Below are 16,969 nucleotides of genomic sequence, written 5' to 3' on the forward strand. Positions count from 1 at the left end.
AAAATAAAATAAGTACGAACAGAAAGACATGATATGCTAGGAATTTTAAAAAATTCTGACATGGGTCAAGAAAATATAGTGGAAATATAAAATAATTTTAACTCAATAATAAGAAAATTACTTCAAAATTTGTGAATGTGTCTAAAGGTACTTAGAAGGAAATATGACACCCTATATCCTTACTTTAGAAGATGAAAAATTAATGAAACTAAGCATTCTTTTCAAGAAGCAAGAAAAAGACTAAAACGCAAAGTAAGAAGGAAGGAAATAAGACAAATATAAAAATTAATAAAATAGAAAACATACAATAGGGAGGATTTATAATCTCATATTCTTCAAGTCTTCACTCAAATGTTATCTTCTGCTTGAGGCCCACTCTAAACACTCCATTTAAAATTGTAGTTTGTCTTTTTTGAGGGACCCCTACAGTCTGGAGTCACCTTGCTTTCCTCCATACCACTTTTCATCCTCTAAGATATTTTACAAATTACTTTATAATTTTGTTTATTGTACCACAGTGATACATTGTAGAGTACAGGGAATATAGCCTGTATTTTATAATAATTATCAATGGTGTATAAGCTTTAAAAATTGTGAATCACTATGTTGTACACCTGAAATGTATTAATATTGTGAATCAACTATAATTCAGATTTTTTAATTATTTAAAAATTTTTGGTTATTTTTGTCTTTCTCTCCCCATTTGAATGTAAGCTCATAAGTACATAATTACAAGGAATTTTGTCTGTTTATAGATATATTTCAAATGCCTACCACATGCTAGATTCTCAGTATTTCTTACAATAATTGAATGAATAAACAGGCTACAATTTATTTCTTTGAAAATATTGATAAAATTATCAATTCTCTGGTAAATTTTATCAAGAACAAATGGCATATATAATCAATACAGGCATTTCTTATTTTATCATGCTTTATTGCACTTCACAGATTCCGCATTTTTTACAAATTGAAGGTTTGTGGCAGCCTGTGTCAAGCAAGTCTATTGGTGCCATTTTTTCCAACAGCATTTGCTCACTTCATGTCTCTGTGTCACATTTTGGTAATTGCAATATTTCAAATCCCCCACCAGCAGAATGATTATGACTTGCTAAAGGCTGTGTATTGTCACCCTGCTTATTTAACTTATATGCAGAGTACATCATGAGAAACGCTGGGCTGGAGGAAGCACCAGCTGGAATCAAGATTGCTGGGAGAAATATCAATAACCTCAGATATGCAGATGACACCACCTTTATGGCAGAAAGTGAAGAGGAGCTAAAAAGCTCTTGAAAGTGAAAGAGGAGAGTGAAAAAGTTGGCTTAAAGCTCAACATTCAGAAAACGAAGATCATGGCATCCAGTCCCATCACTTCATGGCAAATAGATGGGGAAATAGTGTCAGACTTAATTTTTTTGGGCTCCAAAATCACTGCAGATGGTGACTGCAGCCATGAAATTAAAAGACGCTTACTCCTTGGAAGGAAAGTTATGACCAACTTAGCATATTAAAAAGCAGAGACATCACTTTGCCAACAAAGGTCCATCTAGTCAAGGCTATGGTTTTTCCAGTGGTCATGTATGGATGTGAGAGTTGGACTCTGAAGGAAGCTGAGTACCAAAGAATTGATGCTTTTGAACTGTGGTGTTGGAGAAGACTTGAGAGTCCCTTGGACTGCAAGGAGATCCAGCCAGTCCATCCTAAAGGAGATCAGTCCTGGGTATTCATTGGAAGGACTGATGTTGAAGCTGAAACTCCAATACTTTGGCCACCTGATGCAGAGAGCTGACTATTTGGAAAGACCTTGTTGCTGGGAAAGATTGAGGGCAGAAGGGGATGACAGAGGGTGAGATGGTTGGATGGCATCACTGACTCATTGGACATGGGTTTGGGTGGACTCCAGGAGTTGGTGATGGACAAGGAGGGCTGGTGTGCTGCGGTTCATGGGGTCTCAAAGAGTTGGACACAACTGAGTGACTGAACAGAAGAAAATCTTAAAAATCTTTAAAAAAATACATTATTGATTCCTATCACGTACTAGGATGATGGTCCGCATTTTTTTAGCAATGAAGTATTTTTAAGTTAAGGTGCATACCTTTTCTAAGACAATGCAATTGTGCACCTAATAGACTACAGTATGGTGTAAACATAACTTTTATATGCACTGGAAAACCCGAATATTTGTGACTTAGAATATTGCAATAGTCACTTTACTGTGGTGGTCTGAAACCAAACTTGCAATATCTCCAGAGTATGCCTGTTTTAGAAATGAAAAGAGAGACATGAGTTTAACAATAAATGACATAATTTGAAGAGCTTTATATGCCAATAAATTAGAAAATTTAGATGAATTAGACAAATAGAAAAAAAATTCTTAAGCTGTTTCATGAAGAAGTAGAAAACCTGAAAGTTCTATAATCATGTAAGAAATTATATTAGTGGCTTCAGATTTTCCCAGAAAGAAAATCCTAGGTCTGTAAGTCTTTGATAGCTTGTTCTTCATTCAAAGATTAATTATTTTATTTTGTTATGAACTATTCTAGAGCATGGAAAAAGAGGAAACATTCCTCTTTCATTTTAAGTTACCTGGGTAACGTGGGAATAGTATGAGAAAGGAAAATTGAAATTCATTTCACGAACATAAGTGCAAAATTTCTTACTGACAAAATATTAGTATGCTCAACTGGAAGTATATAGAATGATAAAAAATCATGACCCAATTCAGCTTATCTCAGGGAGACAGAATTGGTTTAATATAAGAAATTAAGTTAATAAAATTAGATTGAGTTAGAAATTCAATTACTGTACCTTAATAGGGTATAGGGCACTTCCTTAGGCTGATAAGCATTATCTGTATTTTAAGCAAAAAACTGCCAGAGAAGCAAAATACTGACATTAACAAATATTGACCAGGATAATGATTATGGGAGTGTAAATTGGAATAATTACTCTGGAAAATTCAATTTCAACTACATTGAAAATACGCATACCCACTAGTTTTACCTCTAGGTGTATACACTAGAGAAACTCCTGTGTGGACACCACAATACATACACTTAAAAGTTTATAGCAGCACTATTCGTGATAGTGACAAACTAGAAACCATCCAGTATCAATCAGTAGAAAAATGGATAAATAATGAGTTACTATTCAGCAATGAAAATACACAGCTGCAGCTATAGCCCCCCTTGGATGAATCTTTCAAACCACAATTTGTATCTAAAGAAGTAAATCACACAGAAGGATAAATATTGTATTATTCTACTTATAGAAAATATCTAGAGTAATTAAGCTCATAAATACAGAAAGTAGGATGGTGATCGATAGAGGGTGGGTTGTAGGCAGAGAGAGGGAGTAGGAGTCAATGTTTTAAGGATACAGAGTTTAGTTTGGGATGATGAAAAAGTTCTGGAGGTGAATGGTGGTGAGCGTTGTACAGCAGTGTGAATGTATTTAATGCCACTGACGTGCACACTAAAAAATTGTTAAAATGGTTATTTTTTGTTACGTATACTTAATGACAGTAAGTTAATAAATTACAGTTGTATTTATAAAATAGAATTTGATTTATGTAAAATTTAAAAGTAAGAAAACTATATTTAGGAATATATACATATGTAGTAATACTTCTAAGGAAAATAAGAACATCATCACAAAAATTAGTGATTATTATAGAAGTAATTTTTTTGGCAAGTCAATATAATTTTTGGCATCTTGTTGTGGAAAGAATTTGAAAAATTGCATGATATAGCTGTAGCCTATTTCATTTGCTTTTTAATATAAACTAGATTTCCCATTTTCTGTATCTGTAAAAATTAAAATAGAATCTATCTGAATCTTTATTTTCTTCATCAATAGCTAACATTTATCCTTGGATCATGAACTAATCAGGGAAAAGAAAAAACCCAATTGTCTCATCAAAAGCTGCATATCTAGTAAAATTTTACTGTTTATGTTTTAATATTTACTTACCAAAATTTGTAATATAAAATGTTGCTTTACTCAATTGTACACCAAAATAATTAAAAAATTAACTCAATCCAGAGCAAAATTTATATTGCTTAGAAACTTAGAGTCAAGGAAATTAAAATTTTCATACATATTTTTATAATATTTCCATATCCTATTTATGATAAGAAAATCAGCAAAAGTTTTTCAAGTGTATTACAGTAGGGTAAGATTCTGTGAGGTGAGTGGAATGGAAATATGAAATCAAAGAAAAAAGGATTAGAAAACTTTTATTTTAAAAAAAGCTTATTCATATTTTTAATTGAAATTGGCCATTAAATCACTATATTATGTAGATCTATTGGGTATATTTTAAATAATGATGGATATAATATTTAAAAGAGTGATGTTATAGTTTTCTTTTGCATATTTAGACTTGTAGTTAAAAGTTTTTAGTGTCAGCTTAAAAATGTCTGAATGGGTACGTAGCTTTTCAAACTTCTTTTAGGGATATGAACAAATAATTTTAAAAGTTACTGATCAACTACATCTGAGGAGGAGAAGCCAGAAAAGAAGTCTAAGAAGAGGGGGAGGAAGCAAAATCAGTATCAATCTGATGGCCTAATGAAGAAAATATTTCAAGATGGAGAAAGAAAACGTTGTCAAATGATGATGACAAAATGAGGGCTGAAAAGTGGCCATTGCCACTGGAAACATGACCATCTTAAGCTTCCATGACGAGAGGTTTAAATGGTACAACAGAAATGAAAGCCTGATTGGAATGGAGCATGCAGAAAATGGGGACGTAGAAGCAGTGGGCAACTCCTTTTAGGCAGTCTGATAGAAAAGGTAACAGAAGATCCACTGGAGAAGGAAATGGCAATCCACTCCAGGACTATTGCCTGGAAAATCCCATGGACAGAGGAGCCTGGTAGGCTGCAGTCCATGGGGTCGCAAAGAGTCAGACACGACTGAGCGACTTCACTTCACTTCATTGGAGCAAAAGAGAGAGTAGGAAGTAAAAGGGAAGGAGAAATCTGTGAATAACTAGAGGTGTTAATTGGGGCTTCCCTGGTGGCTTAGCTGGTAAAGAATCCGCCTGCATTGTGGGAGACCTGGGTTTGATCCCTGTGTTGGGAAGATGCCCTGGAGAAGGGAAAGGCTACCCACTCCAATATTCTGGCCTGGAGAATTCCATGGATTATATAGTCCATGGTGTTGCAAAGAGGCGGACAAGATTGAGAGGTGTTAATTACAGGAGCCAAATCTTAAATAGATAGTAAGGGGTATTCAGTGTCAAAGTGGGAGATGCAGCCTTCAGTAGCAAAAGGTACATACAGTCCATCCATGGATAACAGGAAGGAAGGCAGAGATAGAGGTAGGTTCAAAGATTTGGTGTGTATTCTTAAAGTTGGGCTTCCCAGGTGGCTCAGATGGTAAAGAATCTACCTGCAATGTAGGAAACCCAGATTCAATCTCTGGGTTGGGAATATCCCCTGGAGAAGGGCACTCCAGTAATCTGGCCTGGAGAATTCCATGAACAGAGGAGCCTGGTGGGCTGCTGTCCATAGGGTAGCAAAGAGTCAGACACGACTGAGCAACTAACATTCTTAAAGTTTCTAGTGATGTTCAGAGGTAAGGTCAACACTTGAGAGTAGGAAAGAGAAGAGGATTTTGGAAGTTTGAAGAGTGAGGAGAATGAAATCAGTTCAGTTCAGTTGCTCAGTCGTGTCCGACTCTTTGTGACCCCAGGAATCACAGCATGCCAGGCCTCCCTGTCCATCACCAACTCCCGGAGTTCACCCAAACTCGTGTGCATCGAGTCGGTGATGCCATCCAGCCATCTCATCTTCTGTCGTCCCCTTTTCCTCCTGCCCCCAATCCCTCCCAGCATCAGGGTCTTTTCCAATGAGTCACCTCTTCGCATGAGGTATACTGGATGTTGCTTAGAGCCTGTTTAAAATTTGTGCTCACAAATTTGAACTCATGTATCTTTCTCTGATAAGGTTCAGCTGCCCCTATGGCTAGCACAGAATAAATGAAGAATTGAGTTTAACTAGAACTAGAAAATTTCCAGCTGAACTTCTCAGAGGGAGAGGAACATAGGGGAGGTGGAGATATATGTTAGTGATAATGGTGATGAACTGTGAAATCTAACTGGGGTAAGAAGTGACAGTATGGGAAGAGGGGATTGATGAATGGTGGAAAAGTGACAGGGCTAGTGGGTTGCAGATTCCAATGGTGCATTCTGCAGTAGGTGAGCCAAAAAGAGACGATGGTCATCCAAGAGTCTGTATATCCCAAGGATTAGCCACACAATTCATTTCTAAATTTAGACAGTGCTCTTCTCTTTCTATACTCTCCTGTAGGGAAAATGGAGGGGTGGGGGTCATCACCAAGGTAGTTCTCAAATCTGTATTCTGTAATCCTAATCTCTTTGCTGCACCTCAGTTCTTCCATTTCAATGCCTGCAAGCCTTGCCTGGAAGCTCCACCAGCATTTTATACTAATTATATATAAATTTATCTAAACAGTTCCTCTTTCTAATTTGCATCCTCTGGACTATCGTTCTTCCTTTCTGACTCTTTTCTGACTCCTTTCCTCTTCTTGCCTCCAGCTTTAAGCATTATCAAATAAGTTAGCTTATACAATATTTATTGGATCCATCCTCCATCTGCATTTCCAGTATCATGACTTTATAAGGTGTTAATAGTCACAAAAATGATGGTATTTTTATAATTATCCCCCCCCCCCATACCAGGTTAGTTTTCAAGATAATAGCCACAGGTCTTCTCAAAAACTTCTCGGGAGTTCCCAGTTCTTTTAGAATAATGTCCAGTGTCCATGGCCTAGGCCTTGGCTGCCTTATCCATTCTGGAGTCCATTGTTTCCCCTTCTTGGGGTCTTTTCCCAGGGCCATTCCAGTCCTCTCCCAACTCTATAGCTTATGCCTGCATTTCCGTTCCTACGGGTATCTTCCCTTGATATCTAAGTATTAAAATCCTTGGGGCACAGACTTACAAGCTAGCTGTTCTATACAGATTTTACTTGACTGTAGCTTTTGGAAATAATTTCTCCTTACTCCAGACTTGCAAAATAACTATTTATACCTGTTAGTCATAAAAAAGTTAATTTTTATAGACATGTGGCAGTGTTAAATATATTTTTACATATATTTTATTTTAATCCTTATAAAAATGAAGTGAGATTTTATTTAACACCACTTAAAAGATGTGAAACCTGGGAATGATAGAATTAAATGGTATATACTTGTCAATGTCAATTTTGCCTTTAAATAATTTATATGCTAATTTTCCTACTGTTTCTGTATTTTGTCCTTAAGGCCCTGAGTCAAGGCTTTGCACTTAATAGGCAGTCTTATTTGAATAAATAGAGGACTAGATTCATGGAAGTAAAAGTGCTTTTAAGTAGTTTGTATACATGTTAATAACCTTTTTAAAAGTTGTGACCTTTATTAAGTCTGGCAGTAAGAAAAAGAAAATCACCAAAGCTGACCGGTTGAAGCAGATGCAAGAGGAAGAAGAGAAACGACAAAAAGAGGAAGGTATAAGACACACAGTGGTAACTATTTTCATATGCAGGTAATGCTAACCATAGGTTGGCATTTCTGTCATCCAATCAATACTTTTTAAAGACAATTTTCAAAATTTTTAATTTTTTGAATTTAATGTTTTTTTTCAGATTTTATTTTAGTTTTTTACTTAACAATATTGTATTGGTTTTGCCATATATCAACATGAATCCGCCACGGGTGTACACATGTTCCCAATCCTGAACCCCCCTCCCACCTCCCTCCTCGTACCATCTCTCTGGGTCATCCCAGTGCACCAGCCCCAAGCATCCTGTTTCCTGCATCGAACCTAGACTGGCGAGTCATTTCTTACATGATATTATACATGTTTCAATGCCATTCTCCCAAATCATCCCAACCTTGCCCTCTCCCACAGTCCAAAAGACTGTTCTATGCTCAGCCATTAAAAAGAATACATTTGAATCAGATATCTTGAAGGAGAGTTGCCAGATAAAATACAGGATGCCCAGTTAAATTTGAATTTCAGATAAACAATGGATAATTTGGGATAATTTACCCATGCAATATTTAGTATATACTTGACTCTTGAGAGTCCCTTGGACTGCAAGGAGATCCAACCAGTCCATTCTGAAGGAGATCAGCCCTGGGATTTCTTTGGAAGGAATGATGCTAAAGCTGAAACTCCAGTACTTTGGCCACTTGATGCGAAGAGTTGACTCATTGGAAAAGACTCTGGTGCTGGGAGGGATTGGGGGCAGGAGGAGAAGGAGACGACCGAGGATGAGATGGCTGGATGGCATCACGGACTCGATGGATGTGAGTCTGAGTGAACTCCGGGAGTTGGTGATGGACAGGGAGGCCTGGCGTGCTGCGATTCATGGGGTCGCAAAGAGTCAGACACAACTGAGTGACTGAACTGAACTGAACTGAAACAAACAAAAAAATTCCATTACTTATCTGAAATTCAAATTCATTTGAGCATCCTATATTTTTATTTGCTAAATATGGCAATCCTATCTTAAAGTGTTTATATCATTACTTACTGATTAAATTGAGAGCTTTGGTGCTGATTGTGCAGTAAGAATTCTTAAATTAAATATGGGAAATATATACTAGCAAGAAACACATAGAGCAGCCTAAGTTCTTACAGTGTAATAATATCTATTTGTCAAATTTAAAGAGGATTTTCATTTGTTAAAAAATGTCAGGTAGAAATTAATAAAAATTTGGTTATTTAAAATACTTAAAAGTGACTTTAAGAATCTGAATAGTTCAGATAGTTGTAGCTTTTAACATGAAGAACATCTGTTGATTCATACTGGGTTTTAAATGTCTGTCCTTAGCTTCCCAGGTGGTTCAGTGGTAAGGAATCTGCCTACCAATGCAGGAGATGCAGGTTTGAGATCCCCTGGAGGAAGAAATGGCAACCCACTCCAGTATTTTTGCCTGGAAAATCCCATGGACAGAGGCGCCTGGCAGGGTTACAGTCCATGAGATCGCAAAGAGTCAGACATGACTTAGCAACTGAGCACCACCAGCACATTAGTTCCCAAGTTGATTTTTTATTAATAATCATATAAATCCTTTAGGTGACTTATGATAAGAATACAGTATCATGACCTACTGCTTGGGGAATGTTTTTTATTTTGGGTTAAACTCTTATTCTTTAACGTATATTTCATGGTTTATTTTTTAACAGTGAAAGCAAAAGAAAATTTAGGTAGTTACTTCTGATGGTGTGGATGTCACGACATTATGGAAATCTGAAGATTTTATTTCTTCTTAATTACCCATGATAGATCTGTCACTTTCATTTATTAAAATCATTATTAGATTGCCATAAACTTTTTGGAGAAGAGAAATATAATTGTGGGCCAGAAATTTTGAGAGTCGTGGTTTTTTTTGAAAGAAATCTGACAGTTTTATTTCTACCACATGATAAAGGCTGTGACTTAAATCTAATATTCTACCACCACTATATCTTAAGTATTTGCAGTCACTTTAAGTGCTTAAAAACAGACTAAAAAATTTTCTTGCTGTTGTTCTTTAGAAGAAGCACGTGTGAAATATGAAAAAGAAGAAATGGAAAGACTTGAAATACAACGAATTGAGAATGAAAAATTGCAAAAACTTGAAGCAAAAGTAAGTAAACATTAATGATATTATTACTGAAGACAAACAATGTGGCTATCAGATCTATTTTAGAGAAGGAAATGCGACCCACTCTGGTATTTTTGCCTGGGAGATCCCATGAACAGAGTAGCCTGGTGGGCTACAGTCCACTGGGTTACAAAAAGTCAGACATGACTTAGAAACTAAAACAACAGCAATCAGATCTATTTGGCTATTTCATATCATCCTCTTCCATAGATACCCATAATATTTAGGCCTGTATGAACTGATTTAACTCATTTGATCCTACCATAAAGTTATGGTGGGTAAATTATTACCCACATTTCACAGATGAGGAAATTGGGGAATATGGACAGATTAAACAGCTAATAAATTTCATAGCCAAGACTTAGATAGAAGTAGTCTTGCTTCAGAGCTCATGCTTATAACCATTAAGTTATTATTCTCAATCTATCTTATGGATAATTAAATATAGGAACCAAAAAATGTTCAAATTCTACCTCACCTTTTAAAATTTCACTTCTCTTTTTCACCAGATTTCTTCATTATTGAATCAGTAGTTCTGAGACCTTTTAATCTCAGGACAAAGCCTCATTACTATTAAAAAGTGAAGATCCCCAAGAAGTTTTTGTTTAGACAGTTTATATGTATAAATATTTATCATATTAGAAATTAAAACAAATTTCAAGATATTTATTGTATTAATAGAGATTAGACATTGTTAAATGTAAACATAAATTAAGAAGTAAACACATTAAACATACTTAAAGAAAAAAAACAATTGCAGTATTTATTGAGTTATAAAATTATATTAGTTTCAAATGTATGACATAATGATTCAATAGTTGCATGTATTATGAAATGATCCCACAATAAATCTAGTTAACATCCGTTACCACATAAATGTATATTTAAATTAGGGAAATGAGTGGCATTGTTTTTATCTCTTAAAGCTCTTTAATGTCTGACTTAACAAAAGACAACTGGATCTCATATGTATGCTGAGTCACTTCAGTCGTGTCCGACTCTGCGACCCTATGGACTGCAGCCTGCCAGACTCCTCTGTCCATGAGATTTCTCTAGGCAAGAATACTGGAGTGGGTTGCCATGCCTTCCTCCAAGAGATCTTCCCAACACAGGGATCTAACCTGAATTCCTTACTTCTAACCTTCATGGGCAGGCAGGTTCTTTGCCACTAGTGCCACCTGGGAAGCCCTCCTGGATCTCCTCCTTACTTCATTATTCCATCTGTTACAGTGTGTGTTGTTTCAATTGAAGTAGATATAAAGAAAGAAAATTTGGCCTCATATAGATAGTTGGAAAAAGGAAAAATATTGTAACAGCCTTTCAGATGATTGTGGATTCTTGCCTTGATACTACACTGAAACTCAATAGGTGGTAGCATCTTAATGTGGAATCTGAAACCAAATAAATGAACTTTATGTACTCTGTTACACTAAAATGTTGATCTATTTTTATACTCTGAATAAATCTTTTATTGACACATGATTTTGCAACATCATGACTTGATAGCTTGGGAAAAAATGGTTCACTGAATTATTTGCTTCCAAATGTTGATGTATTCTTATAATTCATTATCAAAAAGATCACATGCATTAGTGTCAACTCCAGCCAAACAGGAAAAGGTTTTAAGGATCGGGAAACTGTCAGGCTCCCTAGTAGTGGATACAGGTTTTCTAAAATTCAAACTTTTATCTGAAAGCTTGAATTTTATCAAGGGCAGCAGTGTTTCCTGAAAGTGACATGGTCAGTTCATTCATTTCTGACAGAAGGTCTGCCAAAGTACTCAAACAGTTGCACAGATGTTTATTTCTCAAGATAGCATTGTTCTTTGATATGCAGCAAAAGTGCTCTATGCATTCTTCCCATCTTACCACACAGAATATCGAAGGACATATACTTAAGTTTTTATATTTAATACAATTAATAATGTTTACTTCTTCATCAGGTCATTCTTATGTGAACCTGGCTACTTATCACCCCTCTCTCCTGAAGAATATGACCACTAATAAAGCTTTTGCCTTGATTTGAACAAAGGCGCCAGCAATTTTACACCATCTTGCAAATGTGTACCCTGCAAAAAGCGCAAATAAAGTCGTAGTTTTGTCATTAAAATAGATTTGACCTCACTGATCCCGAAGGAATTTGGAGAATCCACCTGGAGGCTGCATATCACGCTATATATACCACTGTTTCAGATGAAACCTTTTAGAAATATCAGTTCAGTTCAGTCACTCAGTTGTGTCCGACTCTTTGTGACCCCATGAATCGCAGCACTCCAGGCCTCCCTGTCCATCACCAACTCCCAGAGTTCACTCAGACTCACGTCCATAGAGTCAGTGATGCCATCCAGCCATCTCCTCCTCTGTCGTCCCCTTCTCCTCCTGCCGCCAATCCCTCCCAGCATCAAAGTCTTTTCCAATGAGTCAACTCTTCGCATCAGGTGGCCAAAGTACTGGAGTTTCAGCTTTAGCATCATTCCTTCCAAAGAAATCCCAGGGCTGATCTCCTTCAGAATGGACTGGTTGGATCTCCTTGCAGTCCAAGGGACTCTCAAGAGTCTTCTCCAACACCACAGTTCAGAAGCATCAATTCTTTGGTGCTCAGCCTTCTTCACAGTGCAACTCTCACATCCATACATAACTACTGGAAAAACCATAGCCTTGACTAGGAAGACCTTAGTCGGCAAAGTCATGTCTCTGCTTTTGAATATGCTATCTAGGTTGGTCATAACTTTCCTTCCAAGGAGTAAGTGTCTTTTAATTTCATGGCTGCAGTCACCATCTGCAGTGATTTGGGAGCCCCAAAAATAAAGTCTGACACTGTTTCCACTGTTTCCCCATCTATTTCCCATGAAATGATGGGACCGGATGCCATGATTATCGTTTTCTGAATGTTGAGCTTTAAGCCAACTTTTTCACTCTCCTCTTTTACTTTCATCAAGAGGCTCTTTAGTTCCTCTTCACTTTCTGCCATAAGGGTGGTGTCATCTACATATCTGAGGTGATTGATATTTCTCCCGGCAATCTTGATTCAAGCTTGTGCTTCTTCCAGTCCAGCGTTTCTCATGATGTACTCTGCATATAAGCAGGGTGACAATATACAGCCTTGACCTACTGCTTTTCCCATTTGGAACCAGTCTGTTGTTCCATGTCCAGGTCTAACTGTTGCTTCCTGGCCTGCATACAGATTTCTCAAGAGGCAGGTCAGGTGGTCTGGTATTCCCCTCTCTTTCAGAATTTCCCACAGTTTATTGTGATCCACACAGTCAAAGGCTTTGGCATAGTCAATAAAGCAGAAATCGATGTTTTTCTGGAACTCTCTTGCTTTTTCCATAATCCCTCCTCTGCCTTTTCTAAAACCAGCTTGAACACCAGGAAGTTCACAGTTCACATATTGCTTAAGCCTGGCTTGGAGAATTTTGACCATTACTTTACTAGCGTGTGAGATGAGTGCAATTGTGCAGTAGTTTGAGCATTCTTTGGCATTGCCTTTCTTTGGGATTGGAATGAAAACTGACCTTTTCCAGTCCTGTGGCCACTGCTGAGTTTTCCAAGTTTGCTGGCATATTGAGTGCAGCACTTTCACAGCATCATCTTTCAAGATTTGAAATAGCTCAACTGGAATTCCATCACCTCCACTAGCTTTGTTCATAGTGCTGGTTTCTAAGGCCTACTTGACTTCACATTCCAGGATGTCTGGCTCTAGATGAGTGATCACACCATTGTGATTATCCCAATCATGAAATATCAGTTACATTTAAACAAATTGTAGTATTCATCTTGAAATTAAATATTTATCCAGTAAATTTTAGATGCTACTTACAAAATACAAAGCTGAAATTAAAAAAAGATCAATGTATCTATCCTCATGAAACAGGATCTAGAAAGGAGAAATGAAGAGCTTGAAGAACTTTATTTATTAGAAGCATGTTTTCCTGAAGCAGAGAAATTGAAACGAGATAATAGATTTCTTTCACAGGTAGGACTGATTTTATTTCATTAGCTAACACTTTTATACCATAAGAGGGAGTTATAATCCAATATCCATCTTAATAACAGGAAACTTTAAATGTATCTATAAAAAATTTAATCTGACAGATCCCTCTCATTTGCTTGTAGCAAATTAAATTCATATAGCTTTTAAGAAATCTATTTGTCAATAAGATCCTTGACATTTTTATATCCTTTGACTCTGATTTAATTTTGGGGAATTTATACTGAGGAAGTTATCCTAAATTAAAATATAAAAAGTTTGACCCTGAGGCAGTCAAGTGTTGTTCAAAACAGTGCAGCTTTGGAAACAATATCCGTGGTTAAAAAGGAAAAACTGTAATAATATGGCAAAGATTATAGTATAACTTAAAGCAAAAAAAATTGTAATCACAATATGATTGGGCTTCTCTGGTGGTTCAGATGGTAAAGAATCTGCCTGCAATGTGGGAGACCCAGGTTCAATCCCTGGGTCAGAAAGATCCCTTGGAAAAGGAAATGGCAACCCACTCCAGTATTTTTGCCTGAAGAATTCCACAGACAGAGGAGTCTGGTGAGCTTCAGTCCATGGGGTCGCAAAGAGTCGTACATGACTGAACAAGTGTCACACACACATACACACACACACAAACAATACGATTACAAATGTAGAGTTTGCATAGACTACACAGTGAATGAATGACATATGAAAATGACATGACGATTAATAGTTAGTAATAATTTGAGAAATATAAATTAACCCAAATGTTAAACTTGTGTAAAGACAGGAGCTATATGATTAGCAAGGAAAGCAAAACAAAATTATCTCATAAACACTGTTTTAAAAGTAAAATGTGACAATAGATATAATTTCTATTTATTTGAGTTATTGAAGCTTATAAGTTATATTGATGCAGAGATATTTGGGTATTTTAGAGACATCTGCAAGTAACTAAAATCGTAATATGTTTTCGCCTGAATTGGAAAACTAGGTTATAAGAGTTCATACCTCGAAAAAGAAGTAATTTAATCTTTGGTGGAATTTTCATCAGTGAGAACTTGCAAGCATTTCTGTTCCACAGTGGAAACACTACATTCAATGTGATGGGAGTCCTGATCCTTCAATAGCCCAAGAAATTAATACTTTTATTACCTTGTGGAAAGAGGAAACCAATGAGACTTTAGAGGAAGTGATTGAGGAGAGTAAACTAGTGCTAAATGTAAGTATTTAAGCATTATTCTGTGATTTTAAGTTATAAATAGTCTGATATTGACTCCAAAAATAGAAAAAATTATTGCATTTGTCAGTTTGTAACACTACTTCTTTCTTGGTTAGGAAGAAAAATATTTGCTCGTGTTTTTATTTTATTTTTTATTTTTACCACTCCTAAAAACCTCTCACCAGCTTAGGTAAGATCAGCCTAACAAATCTGAAACATTAACTGTGAAATGTGAATGTGAAAGTGATGTCGCTCAGTTGTATCCAACTGTTTGTGACCCCACGGACTATAGCCTACCACGCTCCTCCATCCATGGGATTTTCCAGGCAAGAGTACTGGATTGGGTTGCCATTTCCTTCTCCAGGGGGTCTCCCCAACCCAGGGATAGAACCCAGGTCTCCCGAGTTGTAGGCAGACGCTTTACCATCTGAGCTACCAGGGAAGTCCAAAACTGTAACATTAACTGTAAGTGTATCCAATCCCAGAAAAAAATCAAGTTGCACCCATTTATGTAGATAAGTGTAAAAGTGTATGATTTTATCTTCAGCCAGAATTATCCACTTTTCAGTGATTCATTACACATATTTTTTTTAATGTTAACTATAAGCCAAGCACCTCTTTTAAGCACTGTAAGTACAAAGATGAATAAGAATATCCTACTTTCTATTTCTACAAATAGGATGGATAGGTTAACCTGAGGCACTACCACTTACCATGCACTTAAAAATGCCAGGAAAAAAAGTTGTGACATTTAAATCCGTTGCCTAGCTCAAAGGAAAGTAAAGGAAAAATCTTGGAGTCCATAAGACAATTCAGAAAAGTGGACAAGTGTCAAAGTCAGTGGCTTCCTAGAAAGTGTCCATGTGTTCATCTTTCGTGGCTTATCATTGGTTTAAAGGAGCATCAGGAGGCAAGCCTAAGGTACAAGCAAGGTAGCAAGTGATATCAGAGACCCTTTTATGGCTGAGAGCCTCAGAAAGGTAATGTGGATAATAGATGAAAACCTACACTGTGAAGGGTGATGATATGCACTTGATTGGCTCCTATTTAGCTTGATGAAGGCAAAACAATAATGTCTCTACCAAGAATTCTTAGTAATGAGTGAGTCAGTAGTTAGATTGGAAGAATTTATCAGAATACAGCACAGTGAAGAGATGAAAAATTATCAAGGAGTAGTTAACAGACATGTATGATGGAACAAAAAGGACTAAAGGTATATTGACAAGGAGTGCCAGAAGGAGATGTAGAATAAGGAAGAGACAATATTCATTAGGCTGACAATTTCCCAGAATCCTCAGAAACCCAACAAATCCCAAGTTAGGATAAACAGAATGGAATCCACACTTAGATACACCAATGTAGCAATGGAAACTGGCTATCTGATACGAAGAGCTGACTCATTGGGAAAGAACTTGATGCTAGGAAAGATTAAAGGCAAAAAGAGAAGAGGATGGCAGAGGATGAAATGGTTAGGTAGTTTCACTGACTCAATGGACACGCACTTGAGCAAACTCTGGGAGATAGTGAAGGACTGAGGAGCCTGGCATGCTGCAGTCCATGGAGTCACAAAGAGTTGAACATGACTTAGCAACTGAACAACACCAACACAAAGAATTCACTCCTCTTGGTCCTTTTATTCTCTAATGCTTTTTGTTTCATTTCCTTACCATGTTGCAGTTCTTATCACTGTGGTTTGCTTCTCCATGTGCCTATAGAGTGGAATTACTCCAGACTGTTAAGGTCATAATATGTTTGCCTAATTTAATCTGGAAAACAAGCTTATGAGATTCATTTTACACATGAAGAAACAGATAGTGACTTGCTTATGGTCCCCTACGAGACCTTAGATGAGCCTTACTCTGACTTTCCAAAGATTCCAAAGAGCCTCCCATGAGGGGTTTGGCTGCTAACAGAGTCCTCACAGAGTGTTCTTTCATATCCTCTCTTCCGACTGAGACTGCCATGATGTGATGCTGGTCCAGGAATCTGCTGCTCTTTAACTAGCAGAGGCAGCAGGAAGTAGTACTAGAGTTCACCAGTGATGAGCTGGGTATGACATCTTCCTGTTACAAATGTGGGGTATAGAGGCAGAAATAATAAATAGTAGGGAAGATGAGAAAAGG

At 36.8% G+C, this 16,969-nt stretch overlaps 1 protein-coding gene across 2 annotated transcripts in view; it reads left to right on the plus strand.

The window, feature by feature from the left end:
• The window catches only part of CASC1 (cancer susceptibility candidate 1), an 89,776-nt gene that overhangs the window by 10,850 nt on the left and 61,957 nt on the right, over positions 1-16,969 (plus strand). For both annotated transcript variants that reach the window (XM_005680744.3, XM_005680743.3), the window contains 4 exons: positions 7,429-7,513; positions 9,552-9,643; positions 13,535-13,636; positions 14,709-14,846. In XM_005680744.3, the coding sequence (XP_005680801.1) occupies positions 7,429-7,513; positions 9,552-9,643; positions 13,535-13,636; positions 14,709-14,846 (417 nt within the window). The remainder of the gene's footprint in view (positions 1-7,428; positions 7,514-9,551; positions 9,644-13,534; positions 13,637-14,708; positions 14,847-16,969) is intronic.

Source organism: Capra hircus, chromosome 5, assembly GCF_001704415.2.
Source record: "Capra hircus breed San Clemente chromosome 5, ASM170441v1, whole genome shotgun sequence".
Taxonomy (NCBI): domain Eukaryota; kingdom Metazoa; phylum Chordata; class Mammalia; order Artiodactyla; family Bovidae; genus Capra; species Capra hircus.